Source organism: Monodon monoceros, unplaced genomic scaffold, assembly GCF_005190385.1.
Source record: "Monodon monoceros isolate NGI ecotype Baffin Bay Population unplaced genomic scaffold, NGI_Narwhal_1 Super_Scaffold_2, whole genome shotgun sequence".
Taxonomy (NCBI): Eukaryota; Metazoa; Chordata; class Mammalia; order Artiodactyla; family Monodontidae; genus Monodon; species Monodon monoceros.
Genome location: NW_021703776.1, coordinates 43,763,303 through 43,791,142, shown reverse-complemented (window position 1 = coordinate 43,791,142; position 27,840 = coordinate 43,763,303). Strand labels below are relative to the sequence as shown.

The 27,840-nt window shown below is 40.6% G+C and overlaps 1 protein-coding gene across 17 annotated transcripts in view; it reads right to left on the bottom strand.

Annotated features, from left to right (window-relative positions):
* The window catches only part of ICA1 (islet cell autoantigen 1), a 146,237-nt gene that overhangs the window by 24,371 nt on the left and 94,026 nt on the right, over window positions 1–27,840 (bottom strand). For 16 of the 17 annotated variants that reach the window (XM_029233443.1, XM_029233434.1, XM_029233436.1 and 13 more), the window contains exons 7-10: window positions 19,003–19,128; window positions 17,706–17,804; window positions 4,437–4,534; window positions 2,133–2,185 (exon numbers count right to left, since the gene is read on the bottom strand). In XM_029233443.1, coding sequence (XP_029089276.1) covers window positions 2,133–2,185; window positions 4,437–4,534; window positions 17,706–17,804; window positions 19,003–19,128 — 376 coding nt within the window. The remainder of the gene's footprint in view (window positions 1–2,132; window positions 2,186–4,436; window positions 4,535–17,705; window positions 17,805–19,002; window positions 19,129–27,840) is intronic. The other variant, XM_029233448.1, reaches the window with a different exon arrangement.

The window sequence follows — 27,840 nt, the reverse complement described above, 5'->3', positions numbered from 1 at the left end:
AAGTACTCTGCATGTGGTGGATACATGGCATTAAACATTTGTGAAAACCTACAGACTGTACAACATCTAATGGAAACTATGGAATTTGAGAGATAATAATATGTCAGTGTTGGTTCATTGATTGTTTACCCTGGCGGGGAATGTTGCTAGTGGGGGTGGCTATGCATGTGCGGGGGGCAGGGCATATATGGGAACTCTTTGTACCTTCTGCCTGATAAAGTGTGTGCGTGTGCATGTGTACGCACAATATAACGATCTTAAAACTTGGTTTGCTCATAGGTACATTAGACTTTCTACAGGTCCCAGAATAAAGGACAGATGGCACTTCATTATAATGGATTCCATTCTGTGTATATATAAAATAAGGAAATCAACATTTACGATCTCAAAATATTATGCAGCTACCACAAGCAAGTGAACATACGGCACAAAGAGAAAATGTGATCCCCCTGTACTGTCGCATGTTGTATAAATAAACGATCTATATTGATAATTTGAATAGAAATAGAATCAACTGGAGTTTACATTTTTCCCACAAAACTAAAATTTTTCTATTCAATTACTTAGATTCCCACAAGATTTGTGCTGTCAGGCCTGCATGATCCTGAGGCTGGAGGGTGTGGATCAATACAGTCAGAGACTCTTACATGGCCAGCCTGCCTCTCTGGCTTCTTCTACCACTTACTCCCTCCATCAACCTCTAGGACATTGTTCCTCTGACCTTCCCCTGGTCCTCCCTGGCTCATAGTTTTTGCCCAGGCTGTTTCTTTTGCTTTGATAGGTCTTGCAGTAGCCTTGACTTAGCCAGTTCCCGGATGCCCTCGAACAGGTGAAGTCACCCTAACACACAGGCCCATCGCCCTTGCAGCCCACACCCAAGTTGGAGTTGCCCAGTTACTTGTGTAATTGTTAGGTTACCACCTGCTTCCCCTTTTGACTGTAAGCCCCATCCTGGAAGGGTCCATCACCATGGGCCCAGAGCCCTGTGCTGTGTCCGCCACAGAGGTGGCTCTCTATTAACATCCGCTGAACAAATGAACAAGTACATGAGTAAGTGAAGGCATACAAGCATGAAGGGATGACACGAAGCCAAGCTGTAGAGGCAAAAAAGTGATAGTTTTTTGTTTTTGTTTTTTCCCTGTTGAAAGACAGATGGGGGAAAAGCAAAGAAAGCAGTAAATGGGAGAAGAATAAAGTAGGTGATGTGGTTGGAAAAGTAAGAAGGAAGACAGAGTGTGAAGGGAAGAGATGGAAGACAGGGGGAGTTCTAGGGTGTAATCTGCCCACTCCTGTCTCCTGGAAAGGCTGCCCCAGCAAAGGGCAGAGGCAGATACATTCCGAGAGGGCCAGGCTGAACAGGCGGTTGGGGTAATTTTAGTTCTCTTCCTATTACCTATAAAACTTTCCCCTGCATCTCCAAGAATTTGAGTCCCAGCGAAAGGCTCAGCTTTCCATCCTGAGTTCTGTCACACTTTACCCTACCCCATGCTCCCCATGCGAGAACCACCAGTGAATGAATGGGCTGTAATAGCAGAAGGCAGGAATAGCTGACAAGCCCTTCAAAGCACACTGTCTGGTCCACCAGTGCTCTGATCCCTCTTCCGACCACACGAGGGTCAGTACGCCAGAGGGATCTGGTGCCACTCAGTACTGAGCAGGCCCAGGAACCACCTGGAAGAGCAGTGTCTGAGCTCTCCCATCTGTTCCCAACCATGACCAATACACACCCCATGACACAGCCAAAATCGAACTCCCCTGATGTCATCATGTAATCTCTTTGCAACCATCTCTACAGCCCAAATGGCAGTTACAACTCGTAATGGTAATAGCAGAAATGTTATCACCTGTTGTAAAAGAAATAGTATCAATAGTGATGCTCCCCTGACAGGCTGCTGCTGAAATGACTAATGATGCTGTTTTCTAGTTCAAAATATACAACCTCTCTCAATAACGCTATAGGGTCAACAGCACTGACATTTGAAAATTTAAAACTTAAATGATAGGAAGCAAATTAATATAGAATTTTCTCAATTGGAAAAAAAGGCCTAGAAGAAGTTTACCAAAAAAGAAAATGAGCTGGCTGTTGTGCAGCAGTATTTCAGAAGCAATTCTAAATAAAAATCGAAACTTACTCTTAAAACTAGAGGATTCCTTGTGCTGGTTTTCATCCTCTAATGAAATTAACCTTAAAATTAAAAAACAAAGTTTAGTAATGTTGTTCTGAAAATGTTATACTTATGATAGAGCCAGATTTTCTGTACAATATCTATTACTGTACATACACACACACACAATATGAACATAGAGTCATTTACAAGCTATATATTTTTGGAAGAAGAAATAAATTTGCTGGCTTTCTTCTGTCCCTGTACTAAAACTGGTTAGTAGTATCTTAACGTCTGAATTTAGTTTCATGCCAAGGCACATATTCTGTAAATATCTAGGTGGGCAGTTATGTATAACAAAGATAGATACTTACAGTTATCACTTTAAAAACATAGTTAAAAAGCTGATGGACAAGCAGGTGTTTATTCTGATTCGTGGTGTTACAGGAGAGGATACCTCAGGAGGTTAGCTAAATTACATAAGGCTGAAAGCAGGATCATCCTCAAATCCACAAGACTGTCGCCTACTGAACTCTCAATATTCATGGGTAAGATGATGGCGCAGATACATCACCACCCTGAGATTCAGCTGGTGCCTCTGAATCCCCCTCCTAGCAAAGTGGTTCACTTTACCTGCCATTTCTGAACAAAATTCTTATTAAATTTCATTGTCATTTAAACTAGTTACTTTTTGAGCTTTAAAAAAGGAAGTACTAAAAATAATGAAGAAATATGAAATTAATTAAAACTCACCACCCAAAACTAATCTTCGGTGGTTCCTCTCTAAGTAAAAGTTAATGCTTTATTTTGATTGCAGTAACATATATGGTGAAAAAAAGGCACCAGAACTCACTCCAGGTCCTGCCTCTTACTATACTAGGGGCCATGGGCAGTCCCTTAACCTCTCTGAGCCCCACTTCCATCATTAACACAACAGGGAAATGCCTATGTTAATTACATGGAGGGTCATCATGAGAATGAGTTGAGATAACATGAATAAAGCACCTGGCATTGTGTTTCATACACAGTAGGTGCTCACTAAATGGTAGCTAGCATCACCATTACTAACAGTAATAGGTTAAATTGCTTCCCCCCAAATAGTCAATTGTACTAGATTCAGAGCACATTCTATAGCTGTTCCTACAGTGAAAAATTGTCTTTGTTCTGCACTAGAGAAATTTTCTAGTATTTGCTTTAAAATTAAAGAAGGCGGGCTTCCCTGGTGGCGCAGTGGTGAGTCCGCCTGCCGATGCAGGGGACACGGGTTCGTGCCCCGGTCCGGGAGGATCCCGCGTGCCGCAGAGCGGCTGGGCCCGTGAGCCATGGCCGCTGAGCCTGCGCGTCCAGAGCCTGTGCGCCACAACGGGAGAGGCCACAACAGTGAGAGGCCCGCATACCGCAAAAAAATAAATAAAATTAAAGAAGGTTACTCTTGGTGGTAAATACTTCCGTCAGACGAAAAAGATATTTAAAACCTGATTTAGAAACACAGGAAAAATGTAAACCTGTTTTAGCACAAGATTGTCATCTAAACTTTTTTGTGTGGAAAAGGAAGAACAAATGGAGGTAAGGTAATCTACTAGGTTAGCCAGCTCAAGATTAACCCCATCCCCACGGGCTATGACATCTCAACAGAAAAAGACATAGGTTCACATGTAAACCTCCTCCTTGCTGTATGAGTTGAGGAATCATGCAGCATATATGTTGAAAAGTTCATCTCAGCGTTTAAAAATGACTGGAGGAGCCTTCTCTGTAAAGAGGCAAGGAATGATGATGGAGAGTCACTTCCTGCGCTCAAAGCTGCTCTCTGCTTCACAGAGGAGGAAACAGAAAGTCTGCATGTAGAAACAAAATGTCAAGACCCAACACTTGTGTATCATAACACCTGAGTACTACATGTGTTGTGAGGTAAACTAGTAAGTTATTTCCTTCTATGAGAGAAAAGCCGGGGATTTCCTATCTAGGACAGGATCTTGTAACTGATGGTGACAAAAGGAATAGATGGGGTGCAGAAATCCCAGAGAGCAGGAAGCTGGGTCTGAGGCCAGGGAGTACTGGGGACCTTTGCCCTCTCTTGCCCCAGTCAACTCCTCACAAGTTGCCCTTCCTAAGACCCCAGAAAGGGGTCTCTTCTTGGGATAAGTGAGTCCCAGCCTAGCAGGAATATGTGAGGGGAGGAGTTTGGCCTCAATTTTAGTACATCTACTCAGAGAAGTGAGGAAGTAAAGCAATCACCCTGTGTCAGAAACCCTGGCAGACTGGGTCTGCAAGGATGGCGGTGGCCTTACTTGTGGGAAGAAAGGTTTGCCAAGAGAAGGAGCCGTGACTTACTGACTTGGTTCCTCCACTGAGGCCTCTGCACTTTCCTGCTGGGCAATCTTCTTCCCTTCTTCTTTCTCAACCAGTTTTTTCATAGGGTCTTGTAAGCTCTTGATCAGGGTAATAGGAAAGAAAACAAAAGAAAATGAAAGGTCAATTAAAAACTCAACTGCCACGCGTCCCAGTAATCAAACCCTGAATTAGAGGTTTGGGGAGGTAACCTTGAACCAAACAAGTGGACAGAAATGAAATTTTGGATGTTCTCAGACCTATCCAGGAAATACTAGCTTATAAAGGAGAGTTGTTTTGCCACTAGATTTATGTTTTTCCCTTTTGTGATAAGTTATTCAAAAGAAGGCCTTTTGGCTATTGCTAACTTTATGTTCCATCTTTAACATGCAGCTAAGATAAACATTCTGTTCTGCTTGCAGCCCACACACTGACAGAGTAGAAGCTTTCTCTCCCCCAAAGATGAGACAATTTTATTTTTAATTTTGTTTGCTATTTTGCAATATAAAACAGCTTATTTTTTTAAAAAAAACAAGAGGAAACAAACCCTTTTTTTTCAAACCCAAAATAGTGACTTAACAAATTCTGACAAGTTAACTCCCACGAGTGGACAGAGCAGGTGCATCCAAATCTTTGTAGGTTAAAAACGGGTGAGAGTCTTTTTTTGGCACATAATTTCTTTGAGCGACTGTTCTTAAAGTTTATTAAATATTTAAGGAAAGGTGTTTTTTTTTTTTTTTAAAAGCAAGTGCCAAGGAACTGTACACCAGTGACAAAGCCTGAAAAAGCAAAACATTCCTGTAACAGCTGAATAATGAGCTATATAAAAAGATCTCCATTTCTGGCCTAATTATAATACAAACAAAAAAGAAATATCTCAAGATACTTATCCTGCTTATATTCTCAGAACTATTAAAGTCCTCATCCTTTGGGTCTTCACCTCTCTGTTCCTGTCTCCTTCCCATCCTTCACTTTTCTAGTATGACACACACACAGAGGAGGCAATAACTTTTCATATGCCAACTCGGACTGATTACTGATGGCTGACCGGAGGGCTGGTTGAAGATGGTCTGAAGGCTGAGTCTTGGCAGAGTGGAGCTGTGATTGGTTTTGGTGTCTGCCATGGACACTAGATGGACACTGGTGTCACTCTTCCTGCTAGAATAATTTTCCTATAACACCCAGGCCATCACATTACCCTTTTCCTCAAGAACCCATTGTAGTTTCTTATTTCCTTCCATTTCTAGTCTAAACTTCTCTGACCAATTTAAAAGATCTTCTAAAATGTGACCCTATCCTACTCTTCCAGATGCATTCCCACTAACCTCACATGTCCTTCCGTTCAATTAGGCTTCTCTCCTCACGGTCTCCTGTGTGCTAGCTGCTCCCTTCCTATCTTTGCTCATTCTGCTGCTTTAACCTAAAAAGCTCTCTCTACCTATCTGTCTATCCTCAAAGTCCTATCAGTCTCTGCAAAGTCCAGACCAGTTACTACCATTTTTCATAAAGCGTCATTCACCGAGCATGCCAAATTCAAGAACGTCCTTCCATCTCCAAACTGCACTTACAGTTTTATTAGTATTTCATTATACATATCCTGTATTATGTTTTGTCTTTTAAAAATATTTTTTTAATTAAAAAAGTAATAAAACCACATGTAGAATGTTTGGGAAGTAAAAAAGGAAAAATTACTCGTAATTCCATTTCCCTAAAATAGTTATTATTTTTATAATATTTCCTTTCTGTTTTTTTTCTTACTCATACGACTTATACAATTGGAATCCTTGTTTGTATAGTAGATATTTTTATAGAGCATAGATGCCCTCTTAACCAATTTAATGTATGTAGATATTTCATAATTAAAACAATTTGAGTGCAGAATATAAAAAAGATTTTATATATCTTAAACATTTAATATTGAATTAAAAATATATAAATGTTTAATTTATGTTGCCAATATTCTAAGGTAGGGCTACATGTTCTCTTTGAATATATGTCCCCTGATTAGGATTCTGATGCATTTTCTTGCTTAAACCACATCCATAAGGCATTGCCATAGCTTTTAATGATTCCCTATTTCTGGACATTTAGATTAGTACACTCAGTCAGCGAATAGTGTTTGAGCACATACCAAGGCCAGGGGCTGTTTTGGGTGCTGGGGATACATGGTGCACAAGACAGACAAAATTATAAGCTAGTGATGGATCCAGGCAGAGAACTGATATAGGGGGATAGAAAATGATTGGGTCATAAGGTAGCAGGTAGCAGGAATGTCCTCTCTTAGAAGTGATATTTCAACTCAGAGCTAAATGGCAGGAAGGAGCCATCCACATGCAGCTCAGGAGAACCACGGGCCCCAGGTGCAAAGGCCTAGCGGTAGGAACAGCTTGGCTTGTTTCGGCTGTAGAGTAGTGGGTAACAGGACAAGTCTCATGAGACTGGGATAAAGAGGTCAACAGGGGTCACACAGGGAGAATGTTCCTTTACCCACATTCCTCAATACTTAACATTTTGCCCCCATTAGCTTCTTTATACTCTTTTGCTCTTTCTGTCTCTCTACTGCATGACAACTAAATGGACTCTATGATCCTTGGCTGGAGGGGGAAATGCTATGAAGGACAGCATTGGAACAAATGAAGCAACTGGAATATGGACCATAGTCTTGGTGTTCTTCATATATATGTGTGTGTGTGTGTGTGTGTGTGTACACCCAAAGGCATCTGGTAAAAGCTGGGCACGTGTGTGTGTGTGTGTGTGCATTTTGGAAATGTGCAACCACAAGGAGTAGTTGAACAGATGTCAAGGACTTACTCTTTTCAACTGAGCTGCCAATCACGGCACTCACACACACACTCATACACACCCCACTTCCAGCAGTTTTATTCTCTAAAGAGTGGTCCAGCCGTGGTCAAAGTGAAGCCAGGAGAATTTCCAGAGAAGGCTCCGCCGGCTCCAAGTCTTGCTTTTAGATTCTGTGATGCTTCGCTCAGGCCTCCTGGTTTGCTCAGTTATCTTCTCTCTGCATTTCCTTTGTATCAATCAGCAGTGGCGGGGCCAGGACAGCTGCTCTCAGCCGGCCATGTCTAGCTGCCACAGTGCTCGCCTAAGCCCCTGAGATGCCCTTGACAGCTCCATGGTTATCATCCCTTCTGTCTCTAGCCTGACCTCCCCTCAGAACCACACTCCAGCAGCTCTCAGACAACCCCTTTGTGATGTAAACCACTTATTCCTTCTTTTCAACCCCTGCTCCTGTTGGGCCATTAGCAGGCACTCAATTGTTGGCCCCCTGTCACCACCATCACGGTTAAGTCACTATTGTGCTTCACCAACAGAATGGCTGCAGTTCCAATTGCTACTTTATTATTAATAATTCCTGTGACAATCACTCCTTCCTTCCTTCTATTACCATTGTCCTTAAAACAATTTTGTTGTTGCCACTCAAGAGAGGTGCTGTGTATGCACCTGTTGGTTGATAAATTAATGTACATAAGGTTAAACTGCAAACATTAGAGCTCTTTAGCTAGGAAATTCAAAGGCTAGGGGAATAATGTGAAAAGGCTTAGAAAATCATAAGCAAAATTAATACTGAGCACATGGGCTTATTTATTAAATATTAGAATTTTGAACTAAGGGGACTCGTGTGTGTGTGTGTGTGGGTGTGTGTGTGTGTATCTTTACTGAGATATAATTCACATACCACAGAATTCACTCATTTGAAGTGTACAATTCAATGGTTTACAATATAGTCACAGTTGTGTGATCATTAACACAATCAATTTTAGAACATTTTCAGAAGGCGTCTCTTGAAGCAAGAGAGAGTTTTAGATCAAACTAAGCTATATGTTCCTCTACAGAGCAAGGGAAAAAAACCTGCAACACCACATATGGAACTTGTTTCTTACAAAAGATGGTACACATTGAAGATATAAAGGGGCTTAGAGGAACTCTGAAACATTATGGAGGACAAATCATGTCTGCTTTCCTCCTTCAAAATCAGTTCCCGGGTGTGACTGTCAGATACAGGATATTCTACATGGTGAATCACCACGTTTTCCAAGGTTTGATTATAAAGGCCCAACTGGGGGCAGGCGGGTAGAGGTGAATTCTTCAGATTAAAGTCCAAAACTCAGCTGAAAATGCTTAACCCTGTAGCATCCTTAAAAGTCAGAGGTGACAGCATCTTCTGTGTGACGTGAACATCTGCTCAGGCAAAATGAATCTAAGACGCCTGGCTGACTGTGCAGACAAGGCAGCCATCAGATGGAAGTAGTTTGAATCACTGGCTGATGGAAGCCATGTTCAAATCCATGTCCAGAAATAAAACGTCAAAGCATTCTGTTTCTAAACCCCAAACCTTCTAGGCCCTTCATTAAAATTGCTTGGGAAAATCACTGTGAATTAGAAGCAATACAACATCATATAAGACTGAAAGGTTCTCTGTGAAGGAGGGAATGTTTTTAGACCAAGTAACCTTTCTCTGTTAAGGCTGCACTGACATGCTAATAGTTTCCATCAATGCTTAAATGGTTTCAGGAAGCACACACACAATATGTAAGATCAGCGAGACAGAGGAAACTTACAGACCGAGCTTGCAAAAGTGTCTTAGAAAGGAAACAGCTTAATATAATAAAGGGAGTTACTACTTCCTGTATTAGGAAAATAAAAGCAACAGCAACATTCATCTGAATGAAAGCAAAACTACTCAGCAAAACAAATTTCACAGGCAAAAGAAACAGCAATCAGCCCTCATCTAACGACCTAAATTTAATGTTTAACTTTGACAACTGGGTAACGTTTCCTCTAATCTTTATTACTTTTAATTTTCTTAGGCTACTTCCCATTAATTACACGATATGTATATAAAGGTGCCAAATAACTGTTTATAAAAGGAAATAAAAGTGCTTAAAATAGCACGGCATGGTTAAAAGATGCTGAACTCAGTTGGGTTTGTGTATATTTGTGATTGTATAATTAGTAGCACATGAGGAATAAAAAGCAGAGGCCATGATGATGTGTATGAGCCACATAATTTATGGACATTTAGCTCACATGTCCTCCCCACACATGCAGCTATAAATTTATAAAGGCACTGTACAAGGAACACAAATTAATCTAGGACCAGAAGGTACTCTTGAATTCTACTGTAGAACAAAAAAGTTAAACAGTAAAACTACAGAAAAATAAACACAATCTATTCTTTAAAATAAGATGGAGACTTCCCTGGTGGTGCAGTGGTTAAGAATTCTACTCCCAGCCGCAGGGGATGCGGCTTCGATCCCTGGTCAGGGAACTAGATCCTACATGCATGCCGCAACTATGAATTCGCATGCCACAACTAAGACCCGGAACAACCAAAAAAAAAGATGGAAAATTAGTACTGGGAAGGCATCATTGTGTACTAGAAAGAGATGGACTTAGGAAATAGTTCACGTAGTGCTGTGCCCTGGTACAGGGTCTTCACCCCCGGGAGCCTCTATTTACCCATCAGAACAAAGGAGACAAGTAAACCATCCTTGGGACATTGTGAGGATTAAGTGAGATAATGTCTTTGCAGAGTACCAAGCTCATAGTAAGCACTCAAAACGTGCTTTCTTATCAACGACTTTTAAAGATCTAAAAGGAATTAGATGTCTTAAGGGCTCATTTTGTGTTACGTACCGCATTCCATGTTTCATACATCTCTCAAAACCCAGATAAACACTGTCCTTCCGATTTCCTGACATAGACATGGAGATCAGGGGAGGTGAAGTAATTTGCTTAAGGCCATTCAACCATTAACAAGTAGAAGCAATATTTAAATGCAGGTCTTTACAATTCTACAACTAGTTAAGAAACTGTATTGAATAGCCAGGCCAAGAATATTTACTGAATTCCCCTTTCATATGAAGTGCCAAGGAGATGGAGAGGGCTTCATTTCAAATTCTAAAGGAAGGGTCATGGTATTCGAAGACTGACATATAAAAGATGCTTTTCGCCTTCAAGCAAATACTTTGAGGATATGGGGAGGGGGAAGGGTGAGCTGTGACAGGGCGAGAGAGAGGCATGGACATATATACACTAACAAACGTAAGGTAGATAGCTAGTGGGAAGCAGCCGCATGGCACAGGGATATCGGCTTGATGCTTTGTGACCACCTGGAGGGGTGGGATAGGGGGGGGGGGAGGGAGGGAGACGCAAGAGGGAAGAGATATGGGAACATATGTATAACTGATTCACTTTGTTATAAAGCAGAAACTAACACACCATTGTAAAGCAATTATACCCCAATAAAGATGTTAAAAATAAATAAAATAGCCAGGACATGGAAAAAAAATACTTTAAAGTGCTATTTTTAATTGAAAATTTATAGCTGTACTTTTTTTTTTTTTTTTTTGCGGTACGCGGGCCTCTCACCGCTGTGGCCTCTCCCGCTGTGGAGCACAGGCTCCACAGGCTCAGCGGACGCACAGGCTCAGCGGCCATGGCTCACAGGCCCAGCCGCTCCGCGGCATGCGGGATCCTCCCGGACCGGGGCAAGAACCCGTGACCCCTGCATCGGCAGGCGGACTCCCAACCACTGCGCCACCAGGGAAGCCCTATAGCTGTACTTTTTAAAGGTGGTGATTCTGCTTTCTCTACCCTCCTGTCTCACAGGCAGAACACCACCTGAAAGAAGTGCCACAAGGCAGAGTGAAAGAAGCATAAGCATCCCTGTTTCCAGATCTACCATGTACTGGGCATGTGTCCTTGGGCAAATTACTAGACCTTTCTGAGCTTCAGTTTCCTCATTTGAAACATGGAAACAAGAACAAGTATGCCCATTTCCCCAAGGCTACTTTGAGGATTAACTAAAATATATGCACTTTCTATATGTCAATGCTGAACCTAACGTATTATTCATTGTAAGACCCAACCTTGGTACATTAGAGTCACATGCACCATGACAAATTCTTCTAGACATTATTGCACTTCACCCTTAGCAGAACGCCTGGCATAAAGTAACTATGCACACAATGCTAATATTTTTTCCTTTTCCCTCAAGGAAGAGGTGGAAAATAAGAAGAGGTGGTGAGGAGAGAAGCATCTTACTGTTGTGAACAGGGCCTGGGCTACCAGCTGCCCTGAAGAACCAATGTCAGTCATCAAGGATGAATGGATGACCAGCCACGCTTGGGTTTGTCCCCATCCAATCTGAAATACCTCAGATTGCAGTGGTAGCCACGGTCAGTCTCTCTACCGCTCCTCTCCCAGTGACCTGGATGCAGCCCAATTTGCTGTTGGCAATGATCTGGCCTGGAGCAGCTTGGGGAAAAACATCATTCTGCTAAATGCTGTGTAAAGTAAAGACACTGAGAAAAAACTTGAAAGTCTAAAAGGATATTCTGGATGTTCACCATGAGTAATTGCCATGTTGGGACTGGCAACTAAAATTGCATTGCAGGGATATTTACCCAATTTTCATAAAAACTATTATGGCTTTATTTTCAAAGCAAGTAACTACAGAGCCATGTGGCTTGTCGGTAAATGTTCAAGTGATTAACTGAGAAATGGGGTGGGTGGAAGAAGGCTGTGAGGCATACGAATTTGAGAAAAACAAAATTTAGAAAGAGATGTTTTTTGAACTGTTAGAGCTAAAAGCATTTGAGTCTGTAGAATGACGTTGCATATAACAGTGCTAAGTCCTAGACCCCAGGAGAGAGAGGAGGGAACAGTGGCACATCCATTTCGATGGTTATTTTTGAACATGCACAGTTAGGTTTTCAAATTCAGGTTTCCTTAGAGTTAAAATCTTGGCACAGACCAAGAGCCACTTGCAAAGCCAAAGCGCATTTTTTAGAATTAGCCCTGTTACAGGGGTGGGACACCCTCTTGCTTTTCTGGGGTGCAGGCCAGCCCTGCCCTCTCCTATCTCTGGTGGGAATGACCTGAGCCCAGACCAGGGTCTGCAGGGCAGAAAGGCTGCCAGAGCGTCTGGGGGAGCAGGGAGGGAGGAGGTTGGGTTTCCCTGGGCAAGGTTAGTGAGACCTCCTATTCCACTGCCATAAAGCCTTGCCTGTGCAAAACTAATAACCTAGGGTGAAAATGGTGCATAAGGAAGTAACTGAAGCTGGGCTCCAGAACCTGACAACCACAACAAACCCTTCTGTATCGAAACCGCCAATGGCTGTCTTCTGGATCCACTAACAGAATGTTTAATAAGTCCATCCCTCCCCCCCCCCCCCCCCCCCCCGCCCATGGAGCTCCTGGTGCCACCACCAAGGCTGCCACACTCACAACCACCACCACCACACGGCTGGGCAGTGACAGAGCTAGACTCAGAGCCAGATCTGGCTGGCTCCAGGGCTTGTGCTCCCACATGCTTTGATTTATCCCATAACCAGAGTCAAAAACCGGCTTTCCTCCCCAAGACACCTCAGTGGGGCACATCACAGGACTACACTCTGCTACTGACCACTGCCATTCAATATAGGTCCTCATCTCTTCACAAATACCAGTGCAGAAGGACATGCCTTCCCTTCAGCCAGCCCCCAGGGAGCGTGTCCACGTCTTCAAAGGGCCCAATGCTCACTTCTCTATAAAGACATCCAACTCAGCGCATGTGCCAGCACGTCAGATAGGGGAGAAAAGGCCACTGGTACAAACAGAATTTTAGATTTTCCAGTGAAAAGCCACTTGACTCCAGAGGGCTATTTTTTTTTTTTCTTAAAAAAATTTTTTTTTCATGATGCCTGTTCTGGATATGTGGAGAAATGTGTAAGTAAGTGACATCCTGAAAGGATGAAGCAAACATGGCCACATCTGAAGGCTGGTAATTTAAGACAGGTACTGCTTTCCTATAGACAGCACTTCTTTTAGTTTTCTTCCAAAAAAAAAAAAAAATGTTTTAAACTCTTAGTCTAAATTACTTTCTCTAAAAAAGCTTTCAAGATAGGGCTAGTCACATTCCATTCCTATCCCCATAACTTGATAATTTCTACCATGTAAAAGACATTCCCGAATGATGTGGAATCAGTGTAAAATTAACACACTAATGATAATTCATGCAAAAGTATATGTTAGTAGCATTGTAATGAACCAATAAATATTTATTGCTTGAAAATATGAGATTAGGGAATTGCTTCTTTTATGGGACCACTCAAAAGATAGTCTTTCAACTTGAGCTGTTACAATATTAGATTAACCATTTTTTTGTTAACTTTAAATTTCAAGGCTAAATTTTCCATAAAGTTAAAATGCTACAAAAATGTATTTATCATGAAATTAGAACAATGAAGGAATATGTCAATAAATGTAGAATCAATATAGTCAGGCCTGAATAAAAATGTAATAGCTGTTGTCACATAAAATAGTACCATAAAATATTCCTAAAATGTCAAAATTGTCACTTGGAAAAATTTCAAGTTGTGTGAGGTGAAGACTCAATTCACTTTTATAATAAAAATATTATATAAGAAAGAATTACACATATTTTCTAGAGAAAGGCTCATTAGAAATAAAACGAACTTCTGGGACACGAGTTACATCTCTAATTCTGCAGCAAAAGACTCTTCCCTCCAAACAGATGGACTGAGTGTTTAACACATTAATTATCATCCTTCATCAAGCATAAAACTAACAGTCAGGAAATACAGCTGCAATAGCACAATTATCAACACACTCAGACTACGCCCCACAGCAAAGAAAGCGAATGGGTTGCTTTTCATTAACAGAGCTTGGCACACCTCCCCAAAGACAATGTTTTCTTTCCAGCCAGCATCCCAAAAGGCATTTAAGGGGCTATTTGCTTAGGTAAATCCAAAGAACAAGTAAACCATGAAAATATTTAATTAAATTTCAAAATATTCATTATTGATATACAGTGCCACTCATATATATACATATGTGTGTACACATATGTATACCTATATGTATTGAAAGATGATTTGATCAAGCCAAAATCTTTTATATAAAAGACTTGGATTTTTAAAACATTATTAGTGCAAGAGGGTTGGTAAGGTTATAGTCCATGCTTGACTGTGATACATAAGGTATTCATGGTTGTCATTCTCATAGTTTGTGGCATACAATACGATATGCAACGTGCCTCCATCTGTGCAGTAATGGGCTGGGTGATAACAGTGTTCTATGACACGGGTTTGAGTCCATATAAAGAAAGTAATTAGCTACTAGCTTCAGATTCTAATATAACATGTCATCACTGAAAGCCTAGAGGAATAGCATTCTAAAGAGATAATAAAAGCATAGTTTATTTGGTTTACTTCTGGACACTTAACATCCTTAACATTATTATAATCTTATTACACCTTAACAGATGTATTATTACTCCTACCGAATTTATATTACAACTGAACTATAAACTGTTACTTAAACCATAATTTAAGGAAGGCTTGGGGGATGTAAAAGGCAATGGGTAGGGACTTCCCTGGTGGCGCAGTGGTTGAGAGTCCGCCTGCTGATGCAGGGGACACGGGTTCGTGCCCCGGTCCGGGAGGATCCCATATGCCGCGGAGCGGCTGGGCCCGTGAGCCATGGCCGCTGGGCCTGCGCATCCAGAGCCTGTGCTCCGCAACCGGAGAGGCCACAACAGTGAGAGGCCCACGTACCGCAAAAAAAAAAAAAGGCAGTGGGCAATCATCTGCCTCAAATATGTGGAATTATACCTGAAGCACTGCCATCAAACTTACACTAAATTCTCTGCCCAGAAAGCCTCTAGCATAATCAGCTTGGTCCTCTATGCAGGAAAAACATCACAGCAAAATTTAAGGAGTCATGTTTTCCTCAGCACAGAAGGCCAGGGATACACATAGGATTCTTCTATGCTTGTGGCACAACTTCAATTTCATGATTTTATACTGTACTTTATCAATTAACTCAAATCTGAACCTCTTTAAAACTGTATCTGAGATAGGCATTATCTCATCTTCCATCTGGCCAACTTGTGTTATGTACGGTTGTCTTTCAAATGACTGATAACCTTTGTATTCATTATAATATAAACTCTGACACACATTTATGCCCTAAAACCTAACACTTCCTGCCTTACCAAAGGTTAATCCATGGGATTCTGCTCAGGCCTGTGTCAGAAATGTGAGTAGTGTGAGTTATAATAATTTTAATCAATCTGCCTTGGTCGGGATAGCTGCTTCCTAAGGCGCCGAAAGCAGCAGTAAATCACAGAGAAGGCATGCAGTCCTTACCAACAGCTGTAACACGGCCAGTGTGATAAGGAAGGCTGCGGGTTCGCTGTGTGCAGAACATCTGGCTGGACCAAGGACGATGCACAAGAAATAAAAGGTCCCTCCCCTCAAGTGCTTATAGTTCAACTGTTTACACTATGCAGCATGTCAGCAAGCACCAGTGAAAGAGTAAGTGACCAGCTGACAAGGGGATCAGGAAAAACAAACTCGATGGCCAGGGGATCTGTCTGGGGTCAGGTCAGGTACATAACAAGGTGAGGGGACTGTCTTGCGTTCCTCTTGGGACCTCCAATTAAAGGGTCATGATCTTAAAGTGTTTCTGTCTTAGTACTTTTGTAGATGCAGTGACATTATAAGCATCTCAAAATCAAAGAGGTGTTTTAAGGCAAAAGAAAAAAGAAAGATCTTCTTAATGTTTTGTCAAGCAAAGTGACGAGACCTACTTACAAACTGCCTGAAAAATTAAAAGGAAGGTAATTTCAAGGTGAAGTTTAACTAGTTCTTTCCTGGTCTCTTCCTTTCAGAGATACGACCTGGCAACAAAGCACCCTGTGTTCTGTCACCATTCTGAAAATCCTTTTAGAACCCAAATCACTTCCATATCTCGATATGTATTCACCCTCAGCAACCATTACAGGGCAAAGTGATTCCACCTTCAGTTGTAATACTGAGAACCTGACATTTTGCATGTATTCCTTTTGGGTTGAGAAATCACTGAGTTTAATGTTGCTTCTTCAATTAGAAAATATGACTGCAGTGTTAGGAAAAAATCATATTCTACATTGGATGGTACTCACAGAATAAAATGATATTTGTTAGAAGTAAGGGAAGAAAGGAAAATGCCTTCTTAAGTGAGTATATTTTAAGTTAATAAGTAAAAAGTAATAAAGTGTACTAGACTTGCACAACTTTCTCTTTAGCAATGTCAAACAAGTATTTTAAAGGAGCAGGGCCAATCATTAGGCTCAAGTTCGCCACAATTCATCTCCCAGTAACAAGTACCAAGGTTCAACCTGTGTTTTTGGATGGCTGTGGCTTATTGTTGTATTGAATACTGATGTGGTAAAAAAGACCCTACTAGGGGGCATAATTCTCTCTTTGACATTTAGAGTCTGTTATAATAATGATGCTTGCTTCAACAGACATTGCTGGTGATAGAAACAAATCTTTACTTTTTATGAGATTTTCTAATGGCCTCTCTAGCTCTCATACCTTTTTTTCTTAATGTAATATTTATTTATTTTAATTTTTTTTACATCTTTATTGGAGTATAATTGCTTTACAATGGTGTGTTAGTTTCTGCTTTATAACAAAGTGAATCAGTTATACATACACATATGTTGCCATATTTCTTCCCTCTTGTGTCTCCCTCCCTCCCACCCTCCCTATCCCACCCCTCCAGGCGGTCACAAAGCACAGAGCTGATCTCCCTGTGCTTATGCAGCTGCTTCCCACTAGCTATCTACCTTACGTTTGGTAGTGTATATATGTCCATGTCACTCTCTCGCTTTGTCACAGCTTACCCTTCCCCCTCCCCATATCCTCAACTCCATTCTCTAGTAGGTCTGTGTCTTTATTCCTGTCTTACCCCTAGGTTCTTCATGACATTTTTTTTTTCTTAAATTCCATATATATGTGTTAGCATATGGTATTTGTCTTTCTCTTTCTGACTTACTTCACTCTGTATGACATACTCTAGGTCTATCCACCTCATTACAAATAGCTCAATTTCGTTTCTTTTTATGGCTGAGTAATATTCCATTGTATATATGTGCCACATCTTCTTTATCCATTCATCCGATGATGGACACTTAGGTTGTTTCCATCTCCAGGCTATTGTAAATAGAGCTGCAATGAACATTTTGGTACATGACTCTTTTTGCATTATGGTTTTCTCAGGGTATATGCCCAGTAGTGGGATTGCTGGGTCATATGGTAGTTCTATTTGTAGTTTTTTAAGGAACCTCCATACTGTTCTCCACAGTGGCTGTATCAATTTACATTCCCACCAACAGTGCAAGAGGGTTCCCTTTTCTCCACATCCGCTCCAGCATTTATTGTTTCTAGATTTTTTGATTATGTCTAGCTCTCATACCTTTAACGTAGTGAATTCATATGGCTGATAACCTTTGAAGCTCTCATGGATGGCTGCCATAGTGTGAGAAGTTTTCTCCCAAAAATGGAGCAGAGTGGTCTGTAAAGAAAGACAGTAAAGCTATTAGCATTTTAAATGCCCAGATCTAATCAGGGGTCCTAGAGAAAGAAGTGTGCCCATCTCTGGCTTTCAAAGTTGTTTTTTTTTAAAATATTTATTTATTTATTTATTTGGCTGTGCCGGGTCTTAGTTGCAGCATGCGAACTCTTAGTTGCAGCATGTGGGATCTTGTTCCCTGACCAGGGATCGAACCTGGGCCCCCTGAATTGGGAGCACGGAGCCTTAACAACTGGATTACCAGGGAAGTCCCCCTCAAGGTTTTCTGAAACATGATTTTTACTTATCTCTGCAGCCTTGTTTCCTACTATGCCCCTACTTACACCCTGTATTTCAGCCAAACTTAATGGCTCCCTGTCCCCCTACAGCTCATGCTGCTCCACCACCTGGGACATTCTCCTCTCCATTCTCTTTGTACTTGTCCCATCTGATCCATCCTCCAAAACCCAGGGCTAGTCATTAACCATGGACTTTTGTGATTCCCTCAATTGATTCCATTTCTCCCTCTTCAAGCCTCCATTGGATTTTGTAGATCTCATTTCACTTAGCACAGCCTGTTCTGCCCTTGAGGTAGAGAAAATATAGTCAGGCGTTACTGTCTCTGACTTCCTTTCTAAATTTTAAGTTCCTTGAGGACAGGAAATCTGGTTTTATCCACTGTATATTCTCTACAACACCCAGAGTTTGCCTCCCACCCTCAGGTGGTGCTCAATAGTACCGTTGATGGATACGAGTGCCATTCTGAAGGAACTGACAGGCAACGAGGAGACAAAAGCAAGTTCATTAAATTATGGCAACCTGGTGAGGAAGTGACCATGCCGTGAGAATTACAGCAACAATGCTAAGGGAGTTCAGAGGAGGCTTACTGAAGGAGGGGACACTCTGGTACCTCAGAGTGGAATTTGGAAAGGCACAAGTGGAGAGGGAGAGCACACAGGCAGAGGGAACCACCTAAATAAATGCAGGGAAGTGGGGAATTACAGTGTATATACAGGGAATAGCTAACATTTGGTTTGATTAACTGTAGGATGCTAAAAAAGAGAGATGTGGGAAGTAAATTATGAGAAAGGCAATCTGAACTTCATTATGCCCAAACCATACTTTGGGCTCAAACACCATTTTTCTGTTATCTAAACCTTGTAACATTCTTGGTCCGCTGCATCAAACATCACTTGGTTACCTGGTATGTTGCTAGCATATGAGACAAGAGATTGCATCTGCTCGCTCCCAGAAGATCCACTTTTTGACACACATCCATCTTCAATTTGTCAAAGCTTTTTTTGGCAAGGCGAACTTGTGTTTGCACCTATGAAAGTAAAAGAGAATCTCTGAACCACTCAAACTGTTTGGTTAAAATTTGTCAGTGAGAAAACACCAAGAGCGGGATTAACTCTTTCACGTAAGAAAACACCTTTGAAAATTCCAGGCAAGTGAGAAGATGCTACAATATCCATTCTTTACTTCCAAAGGACCTAAACGATAGTACTGTATATCATGATTTTACAGCAGACTTACCATCCTAGTATTTTTCTCAGTCGAATGGTAGAACTCTTCTCCTCTCAAGGCATTCACAAACTGACCATAGTGGGAAGAAGTCTGGAAACACGCAGGGTGGTAAGGGGATAATATTTGCCTTACTGTTTTCCTATGGTTCTTTGAAGCTGAATTCCCCATGTACTCCTCACTCTCCTTCCCCTAATGTTAACATCTTACATAACATGATACATTTGTTAAAAATATGAAATTAACACTGATACAATCCTATTAACTAAACAACAGATGTTATTCAGATTTCACCAGCTTTTCCACTAATGTCCTTTCTTTCTGTTCCGAGATCCAATCTAGGAAATTGTGACACAGCCTAAAAAACTATCCCCACTGATAAACTTTCAACTTTTTATTATTGCATATGTACATCAGCAATCCTCCATCCATCCCTAAGCCGTGCAGTAATTCAGGGATGGAGGGAAGGTCAGGAAGATTCAGAAATGTTATTCTACATATTATTTGATAATACAGAAAGTTTTAAAATCTAATACAGCTACATTAAAAATAGTGGAATCAAAATTTCCCCTTCCTCTAACCTGAAGCATCACTATATCCTATTTTAACCAGGGAAAGGTAGTCACATATTAATTTATCTCAGATAATTCATGCAGTTGTAGTTACCAGGTAGGTAACTGGGAGTTGGGAATAATGCTGACTCATTAACGGTAGCTCTTTCATCACAGGATACCTCGGGTGGGTATCTCCGGGGACTCGAGGACAATGTCTACCTTGATCACCATTATATGATAGGCACCTGACGACCTGGTACAAAGCAGGTGCTGAATATATATTTGGTGACCGAATCAAGAAAATTTCCAGACCATTTCTAAAGGTAAAGTACCTGAGTACCATTTTAAAGTAGAACTTTTAAAGTAGTCTTAAAAGGGATAGTTTTATTTTTTAATAAAAATAAACATGAAGATTATTTGATTTAAAATATATTAATTTTACCACTAATAATTTATATTCACAGCTTTTAAAATTATAGGGTATTATACAGTAACAGTAGCAATTGACACAATTGTTATCATTTGTAACAATTTAATAATCAAAACAATTCAACAACAGATATAATTCAAAATTAATATTATACAATCGATACAAGTGAACAATTAATACAATTCGCTCATCACATGCCAGCTTTATTCTCTGTTAGCCTCTGTTATTGCGCTCTGATGGCTGAGGGTACGAGGCTTCATCAGGGGAAGTAACTGACAGGCAGGGCTGGCATTCTAGATTAGCCTGCCTGACTCCAAAGCCACGCTCTTCTGCTGCCCCAAACGACTTCCACTAACCATTGCAAAAATCAAGAAGCTCCAAATTATGATTCTACCCAGAAGCACAAGGTTTCCTGTAGGCTTCTATGGAATTGGAAAATAATCAGGCAGTACATTTAATAGCATATCGACAGAGTTAATACCCTATATGAATAGAGTCTTGTTTCTGTAGCTGTGTAAAGCATTACCTAAGAATTCCTCTGTGTTCCTAGGTCTACAGAGCTTGGAAAACCAGCAAATGAAACCATCCAGCTCCTCTCAAAGCACACCGTGAGCTTAAATAAATCCCAGAACTCGATCATTCCTCACTGTGGAGTGGAGAGACTCTAGGGAAAGCTACTGGGGTGTGCGGACTATAAAAAGAGTTAGGATGTGTTAAGTATCAGTGATTTTCTGCCCTCCTTTGAGAGGAATAGGGATGATACAAAAGAGAAAACCCAAGTTCCTGAAGGGAGAAGTGGAAGAGTGTGGAGGGCAAGAAGTTTAAGCAGCTGGGAGATTCACTGCAGATCCCCACTGGTTCACCAGTTGCTCGAGCCAGGAAGAACTCCTCAACTGGGATCCTGAGAAGCATCTGTCTTTACCCTTTCCTTCTGAAGGGGGAGGAGATAAATACACGTGTGAGCTTTCATGTATGCATTCATTCAACACATGCTTAGTGAGCATTAGTGCCTATTATGTGTCAGGACCAGTGCTTGGCGCTGGGAGGTCTGTAAAGGAATGAGACACATAGCAGGCGGTCAATAAATACTTAAGAATGAATGCGCAGAGGCACAAGGACCCCCTAGTCTTTTAGAGAAGACAGATAAGTTAGCAACTATATTATAATACAATGGGAAAAGTAAAACAACAGAACTAAGAGTGAAGACAGAGGTAGCACAGGCAAGGGAATGATTAATGCTGGGGGTGGCATGGGCAGGGGTGTTGATCAATGGCATTAAAACCCCAAGTACAGGCTTTCTAGTATCCATACCCTTAGCCCTGTAACTTTGTAGTCTCCTCCCACTCTGACACTGGGCTTGGTATATGACTTGCTTTGGTCAATGGGCCAAATGTGATGAAACTGGAAGCTTGGGGAAAAAAATGCCAGCATGCTTACACTTTCTCCCTCCCTTATCTGGGACTGCCGTGAGAACATGCCCAGGTCAACCTGAGAATGTGCCTGGGCTGGCCAGTTGGAGAGGTGCTGAGGCTTGTGTATGCAAGAGACACGAGGAGGAGAGCCCAGTGGTCCCAGCAGATCAGCCTTTGGCAAGCTGATGCCCAGACATGTGAAGGAGGCCAGCCACGGTCAGCAGAGCCTCTCCCCTCCCCACAGCTCACGGGTGAGCCCAGCAGAGACCAGAACTGATGTGCGAACCCACAGACCTGTGAGCAATAAGAAATGCTTATTGTTTTAAGCCACTGAGTGTTACAGTTGCTTATTTCATAGCATTATTGGGGCCATATACATAACTGATATAAACGGTAAGTAAGGGGCAATGAAGGCTTCTGAGATGGCGGTATATCTGAGGTGAGTCTTAAGGCATGAATAGGAGTACATAGTAAATACAAGGTAGCCATGAGGCTGGCCTGCTTATGTGGAGGTTCTAGATTTTTCTAGAATTAAATTAAATTAATTTAATTAAATTCTAATTAAATTCAAATTACTTTTCTGTGGGGATGTGAATTTTGCTTTTTCCTTTACATTAACATAATCAGTTACACATATTCTTTTATCCTAGAAGAAAACTTATAGATATTCTTTTATCCTAAAAGAAAACTTAATTCCCTTGCTTATAACACAAAGCTCATGAATTAACATACATTGAAATGTGCCCTAATTTAATTTTGTTTGAATTTTGTAAAGTAATTTTAGAAACCTAGAAGACGAATTCAGCACTTGACCCAGTGAGTTCTGAAAGGCCATATGCTTTGTGTGTCAACAATGATTATTAAAATACTTAATGCACTGCTGAGTTGCCAAATGTTGAGCCCTTTCCCTGCCAAACAAGGAGGATGTCACACTGTTGGGCATTTTGAATACGGCAAAGTTCATTTAATATTTTGTGTTCCATGTCTGTTCTCTAAAACACATTTCCAGTCTGCAGCCCGAGGACAAAACACCAAGGACACAGGCGAGCATAGGCCACCATCAAGAGTCTAATTTCATATGCTTCCAGATGCACTTAAGTAAAAAATGTTTTGATTATTACTCCTTTCAATCCCAAATAAATTATATTCAATTACAGAAACATCTTGAGGAGCTCCTGTAGTTTTCAAGGTTCTTTAAAAAAATCTTCAAATAAATGTATCTTTTTTTATTTCTTAATTTTACTCCTGTTGCCCCAGCTTTGTTCTCTTATTCTCCAAGCTCTAGGAAATGATCACATATATTTGACCCTCTTTAGCATGGGTCCTGCCTTCCCAAGGCTGCAGAAATTCAATTTACCAGAGAAAGGAGTAATGTCTTGTGTGCCAAAACTACAGGGCACTTCTCTGTACTTACTCGTCATAACCTGAAATTCTACCTCTTAGCCCCAACTTGAATTACATATGATGAAGCCAAAGCCATTCGTACTCAGTACAATCTGGCTTCTCCATTCAGTGGGAAAAGTCTTCATATTACTACACAACCAAATAATTTGAGAGTAGCTTTGCATTATTTTCCTAGTGTTTTTTTTCCTTTAAAAGTAAAATAAAGCCACATCCCCCATCTTACTCTTACTTTTACATTGTCTTCTAGAAGATGGATTTGCCTCTCTCCCTCTATCCATTCACTTAGTAAACATATACTGAGTATCTTCCACATGCCGATAACAGTGAGCAAAACGGAGGCCTCATGATGACAGTCCAGTGGGCATTTTCATAGCAGTGAGGAAATAACTACAAACTGAGTGAGGTGATCAGAAGGAAAGCCACACAGTTCCATAAGAATGATTTACCAAGAAATCTGAACAAGAGTATGTTCTGGGAGGTGGTGCTCAAGCTCTCTTCTGAAGGACTGAGCATGGTTAATTGTGCAAGGAAGAGAGAGCTCCAGCAGGGGGAGGAGGATGTGCAAAGGCCCTGGGGTAGAGGGCAATAAGACAGGCCCCAGAAAACTAGTGCAGCTGGATTGCTGAGAGCAAACAGAAAGGTGGTGTGAGATGAGGCAAGAGAGGTGGGCTGGGGCATATCTCAGGGCCTTGGAGGTGTGCTCAGGATTTTAGTTTTTATCTTAGAAGCAGTGGAAAAACATTGGAGTCTTTGAAGCAAGGAAGAGATAGAACCCTATTTTCAGTTTGAAAAGATCACTCATTGCAGTGTGTGGATGGATTGGAGGGAGAAAAGAATAGATGAGGATATATCTAGAGTCAAGGGGAGAGATGATGGTAGCTTTAAACTTGGGTAGTGATGCTAGATATGGAAAAGAATGCTCTGACTGGAGAGATATTTAGTAGGTAAAACAGACTGGACCTGGTGAGGGGTTAGATGTTGGGGGTATAGAGGATGACTCCTATGTATCTGACCACTCCAAGCCCAGTATCACTGTCTAATTTTCCTTTTCCATCAGGTGATTCTACTCATGTCAGTTCTTGTAGACACCTCAGGCCACCTCAGGATTCTTGGCTTGCTTTCTCAACCAGTTCTCAATACTCCTCCCTAATTAACTTCTCTATTCACCCCTATCCATGCATCCTGCATTCAGAGAAAAATTTTAAGATCAGAGAATACACGAATTACTTCTTTTGACTTTTAGGAAGGTGCCACAAGAGAAAGTCTAGCCTATCTGAAGTCACTTGAAAAACAGAAGGTCAGATAATTGGCTTCATTAAAAGAAGATTGTTTTTCTGAGGCCAACATACTAACACCTCTAGAGGGTCAGATGATCAAACATCTTGCTGAGTCATTTTACTGGACCTGATTTATCCTATACTTATCCACTGATGGCAGGAGCAATTCTGACATTGTATTACTTACAGAAGTATGTATAAGTGACTGGGTGTGCACCATGCATGTGTGTGGGCAGCCACGTGTAGACTTTAGGAGCTATCTGTTTTTGGTCTCCCCTTAACAAAACCCTCACCCTGCTTTCAAAAATGTTCCTTTTCTTTATTCTAATAATGTGGCTTAAATGGGGGTTGTTGGTATGCTCTTTTATAGACCACCCCTCCACTCCTACTGACTGGCCCAGGGATGAGCACCTTAACCCAAGGTGAGTCAGTCACAAGGCACCATGGATGCCTGATTCAGGGAAAGGCACTTGGTTCAAGCTGGACGAATCAGAGCCCTTCCTCAGGATTTTTTAACTTGGAACTAGAGAAAATAAGTCTCAATCCTTTTCTAGGGACTTCCTGCACTAAGGGCAGGAAGTCGTGGCATTTGAATTTCCTGTGGTATGAAGAAAATTGGTCTGAGAGAATAAAGGTGACATATAGAGAAAAGCATAGAAGAGACAGAGTCCTAGTGGCATTCAAATTCCTGGATCCTGCTGCCCTTCCTATGGTCACATGAGATTTCTCCCTTTGCCTCAATTAATTCAAGTTTCTGCTATGCGGAACCAAGCACTAATACAGGCTGCTCACTTTTGCCTTCTTGGAAATTCATATGAAAGGTTCTATGATAAGGATCCTTTTTTAACTTTGATTATTCCAGGGTTTCTAAAATTTATTTAAACAGAGAACCCTTCCCATATTTCATATGCCACCTATTACATGCAATACATTTTTTAGGGGGGAAATCCCTGTTTTACAGAAGAAGAAATCACGACTTAGATACTTAACTGATATATAAAAATTAGAATCAAACTCAGGTGTGTTTGGTTCTCTAATTGATGCTCTTTACATTAATCCATGGGACACAGGGTAATTGATCTACCATTGACCACATAACTCACAGGGTTCCAAGTCTGTGACATGCACAATAGGTGCAGGTACCATTTCAGGAATCGACTATGCTGTACTTATCGATTTAGATGTAGGCATAGGGAGACTCCCAAGCCACATAGCCTGAATAGTACTTCTATCAGAAATCTAAGGCTCTTTAGCTCAGACTCAACAAAGTGGAAAGAAACCAGCGCATCAAATTCCCTTAGGTGCACGGTGGTCAGTGGATTCCCTGATTTCTAGAGGAAAAATATGCAGAAAGGTATCTGTTTCATTCTGTGCCTAGAAGCTGATGCCAGCACTGTTGCCACCACTAGCATCACCACCACCACCATCATCATCACTATTTCTTTTTTAAGGTTTAATTAAGTTTTTAATAGGGTAAACATTAATCTTGTTTAAAAAACATTTTTATTGGAGTATAATTGCTTTACAATGGTGTGTTAGTTTCTGTTGTATAACAAAGTGAATCAGCTATACATATACATATGTCCCCATATCCCCTCCCTCTTGCATATCCCTCCCACCCTCCCTATCCCACCCCTCTAGGTGGTCACAAAGCACCGAGCTGATCTCCCTGTGCCATGTGGTTGCTTCCCACTAGCTATCGATTTCACATTTGGTAGTGTATATATGTCCATGCCACTCTCTCACTTCGCCCCAGCTTACCCTTCATTACTTTTAATCAGCTTTATTTATGAGGTAAGATTTAATTTTAGGTGTACAACTCGATGAGTTCTTGGACAAATGTATACAATCATGCAACTACCATCAGAATTATGATACGGAACATTTCTATCACTCCCTAAAGTTTCCACTGCAGTCAATTCCTTCCCTCAAGTCCCAACCCCTGCCAACTACGAATCTGCTTTCTGTCACTACAGATTAGGCTTTAGTTCTAGAGTTTCATATCAATGTAGTCTAGTTTTTTTTTTTATGACTGGATTCTTTCACTCAGCATAAACCCCTGGAGATCAATGTTGTTACGTGTATTTACAGTGTGTGCTGTCTTATTTCTGAGTAGTATTTAATGGTATTGATACAGTGCAATTTGTATACTCATTTGGGTTGTTTCCAATTTTAGGCTATTTTGAATAAAACATCTGAGCATAAGTTTTTGTGTAGACATGCTTTTCATTCCTCTTGGGCAAATATCTAGGAATAGGATTCCTAGATCATACAGTAACTGTAACTTCACTTTTATAAGAAACTGCCGAACTGTTTTCCAAAGTAACTATATCATGTTGCATTTCCTACCAACAATGAATCCAAATTCCATGGGTTCCATAGCCTCTTTAACACTTGGTATTTTCAGTCTTTAAGTTCTATCCATTCTAGTGGATGTGTAGTCATAGTTATTATAATTTTAATTTACATTTCTCTAATGACTAAAGATGTTGAAATTCTTTTTAAGTCTTATTTGCCACTTATATATCTTTAGTAATGTGCTTATTCAAATCTTTTGCATATTTTTAAAAATTAGGTTTGTCTTTTTATTACTGGGTTATGAGTTCTCTATATGGATAATATAGATCCATTATCAGACATAAGTTTGAAAACATTTCCTTTAAGCCTGAAACTTGCCTTTCATTTTCTTAAAAGTGCCTTTTGAAGATAAAACATTTAAAATTTTGATGACATCTAATTTACCAAATTTTTCTTTTACCTAGTTTCTCTTTTTGTGCCTTTTTTACCAAAACATTCCCTAACTCAAGGTCACAAAGACTTTTTCCTGTGCTTTTTCTTCCAGAAATTTTGTATTTTCAGCTATTACATTTAGATCTATAATCCATTTCAAGTTAGTTTTTGTATGGTATGAGGTATGGGTATAGGTTGATTTTGTTTTCCCCACATGTGGATATCCAACTGTTCCATGTGTTGAAAAACTGTCCAACTGCCCATTGTATTGCCTTGGTTGGCACTTTTGGCAAAAATCAACAAGCCATTATATGTGTGGGTCTATTTCTAGACTCCCTATTCTATAATTTTGATGTATATGTTTATCCTTATACTAATACCATGCTGTCTTGATTACTGTAGCATTATAATGAGTCTTTAAGTCAGGTAGTATAAATCCTACAATTTTTTTCAGAATTGTTTCAGTTATTCTAGGTTCTTCATATTCCTACACATATCTTAGGGCTAGCTTGACAATTTCTTCAAAAAAGCCTTCAGGATGTTGATTAGCACTGCACTGAAGCTACAGATTTACTGGGAATTGACATCTTAACAATATCTTCAGACAAATGAACATAGTATATCTTTTCATTTATTGGATCTTTAACATTCTTTTAACATTTTGTTTTTCAGATGTTAGGGCACAGATTTTGCACGTTTTGTTAAATT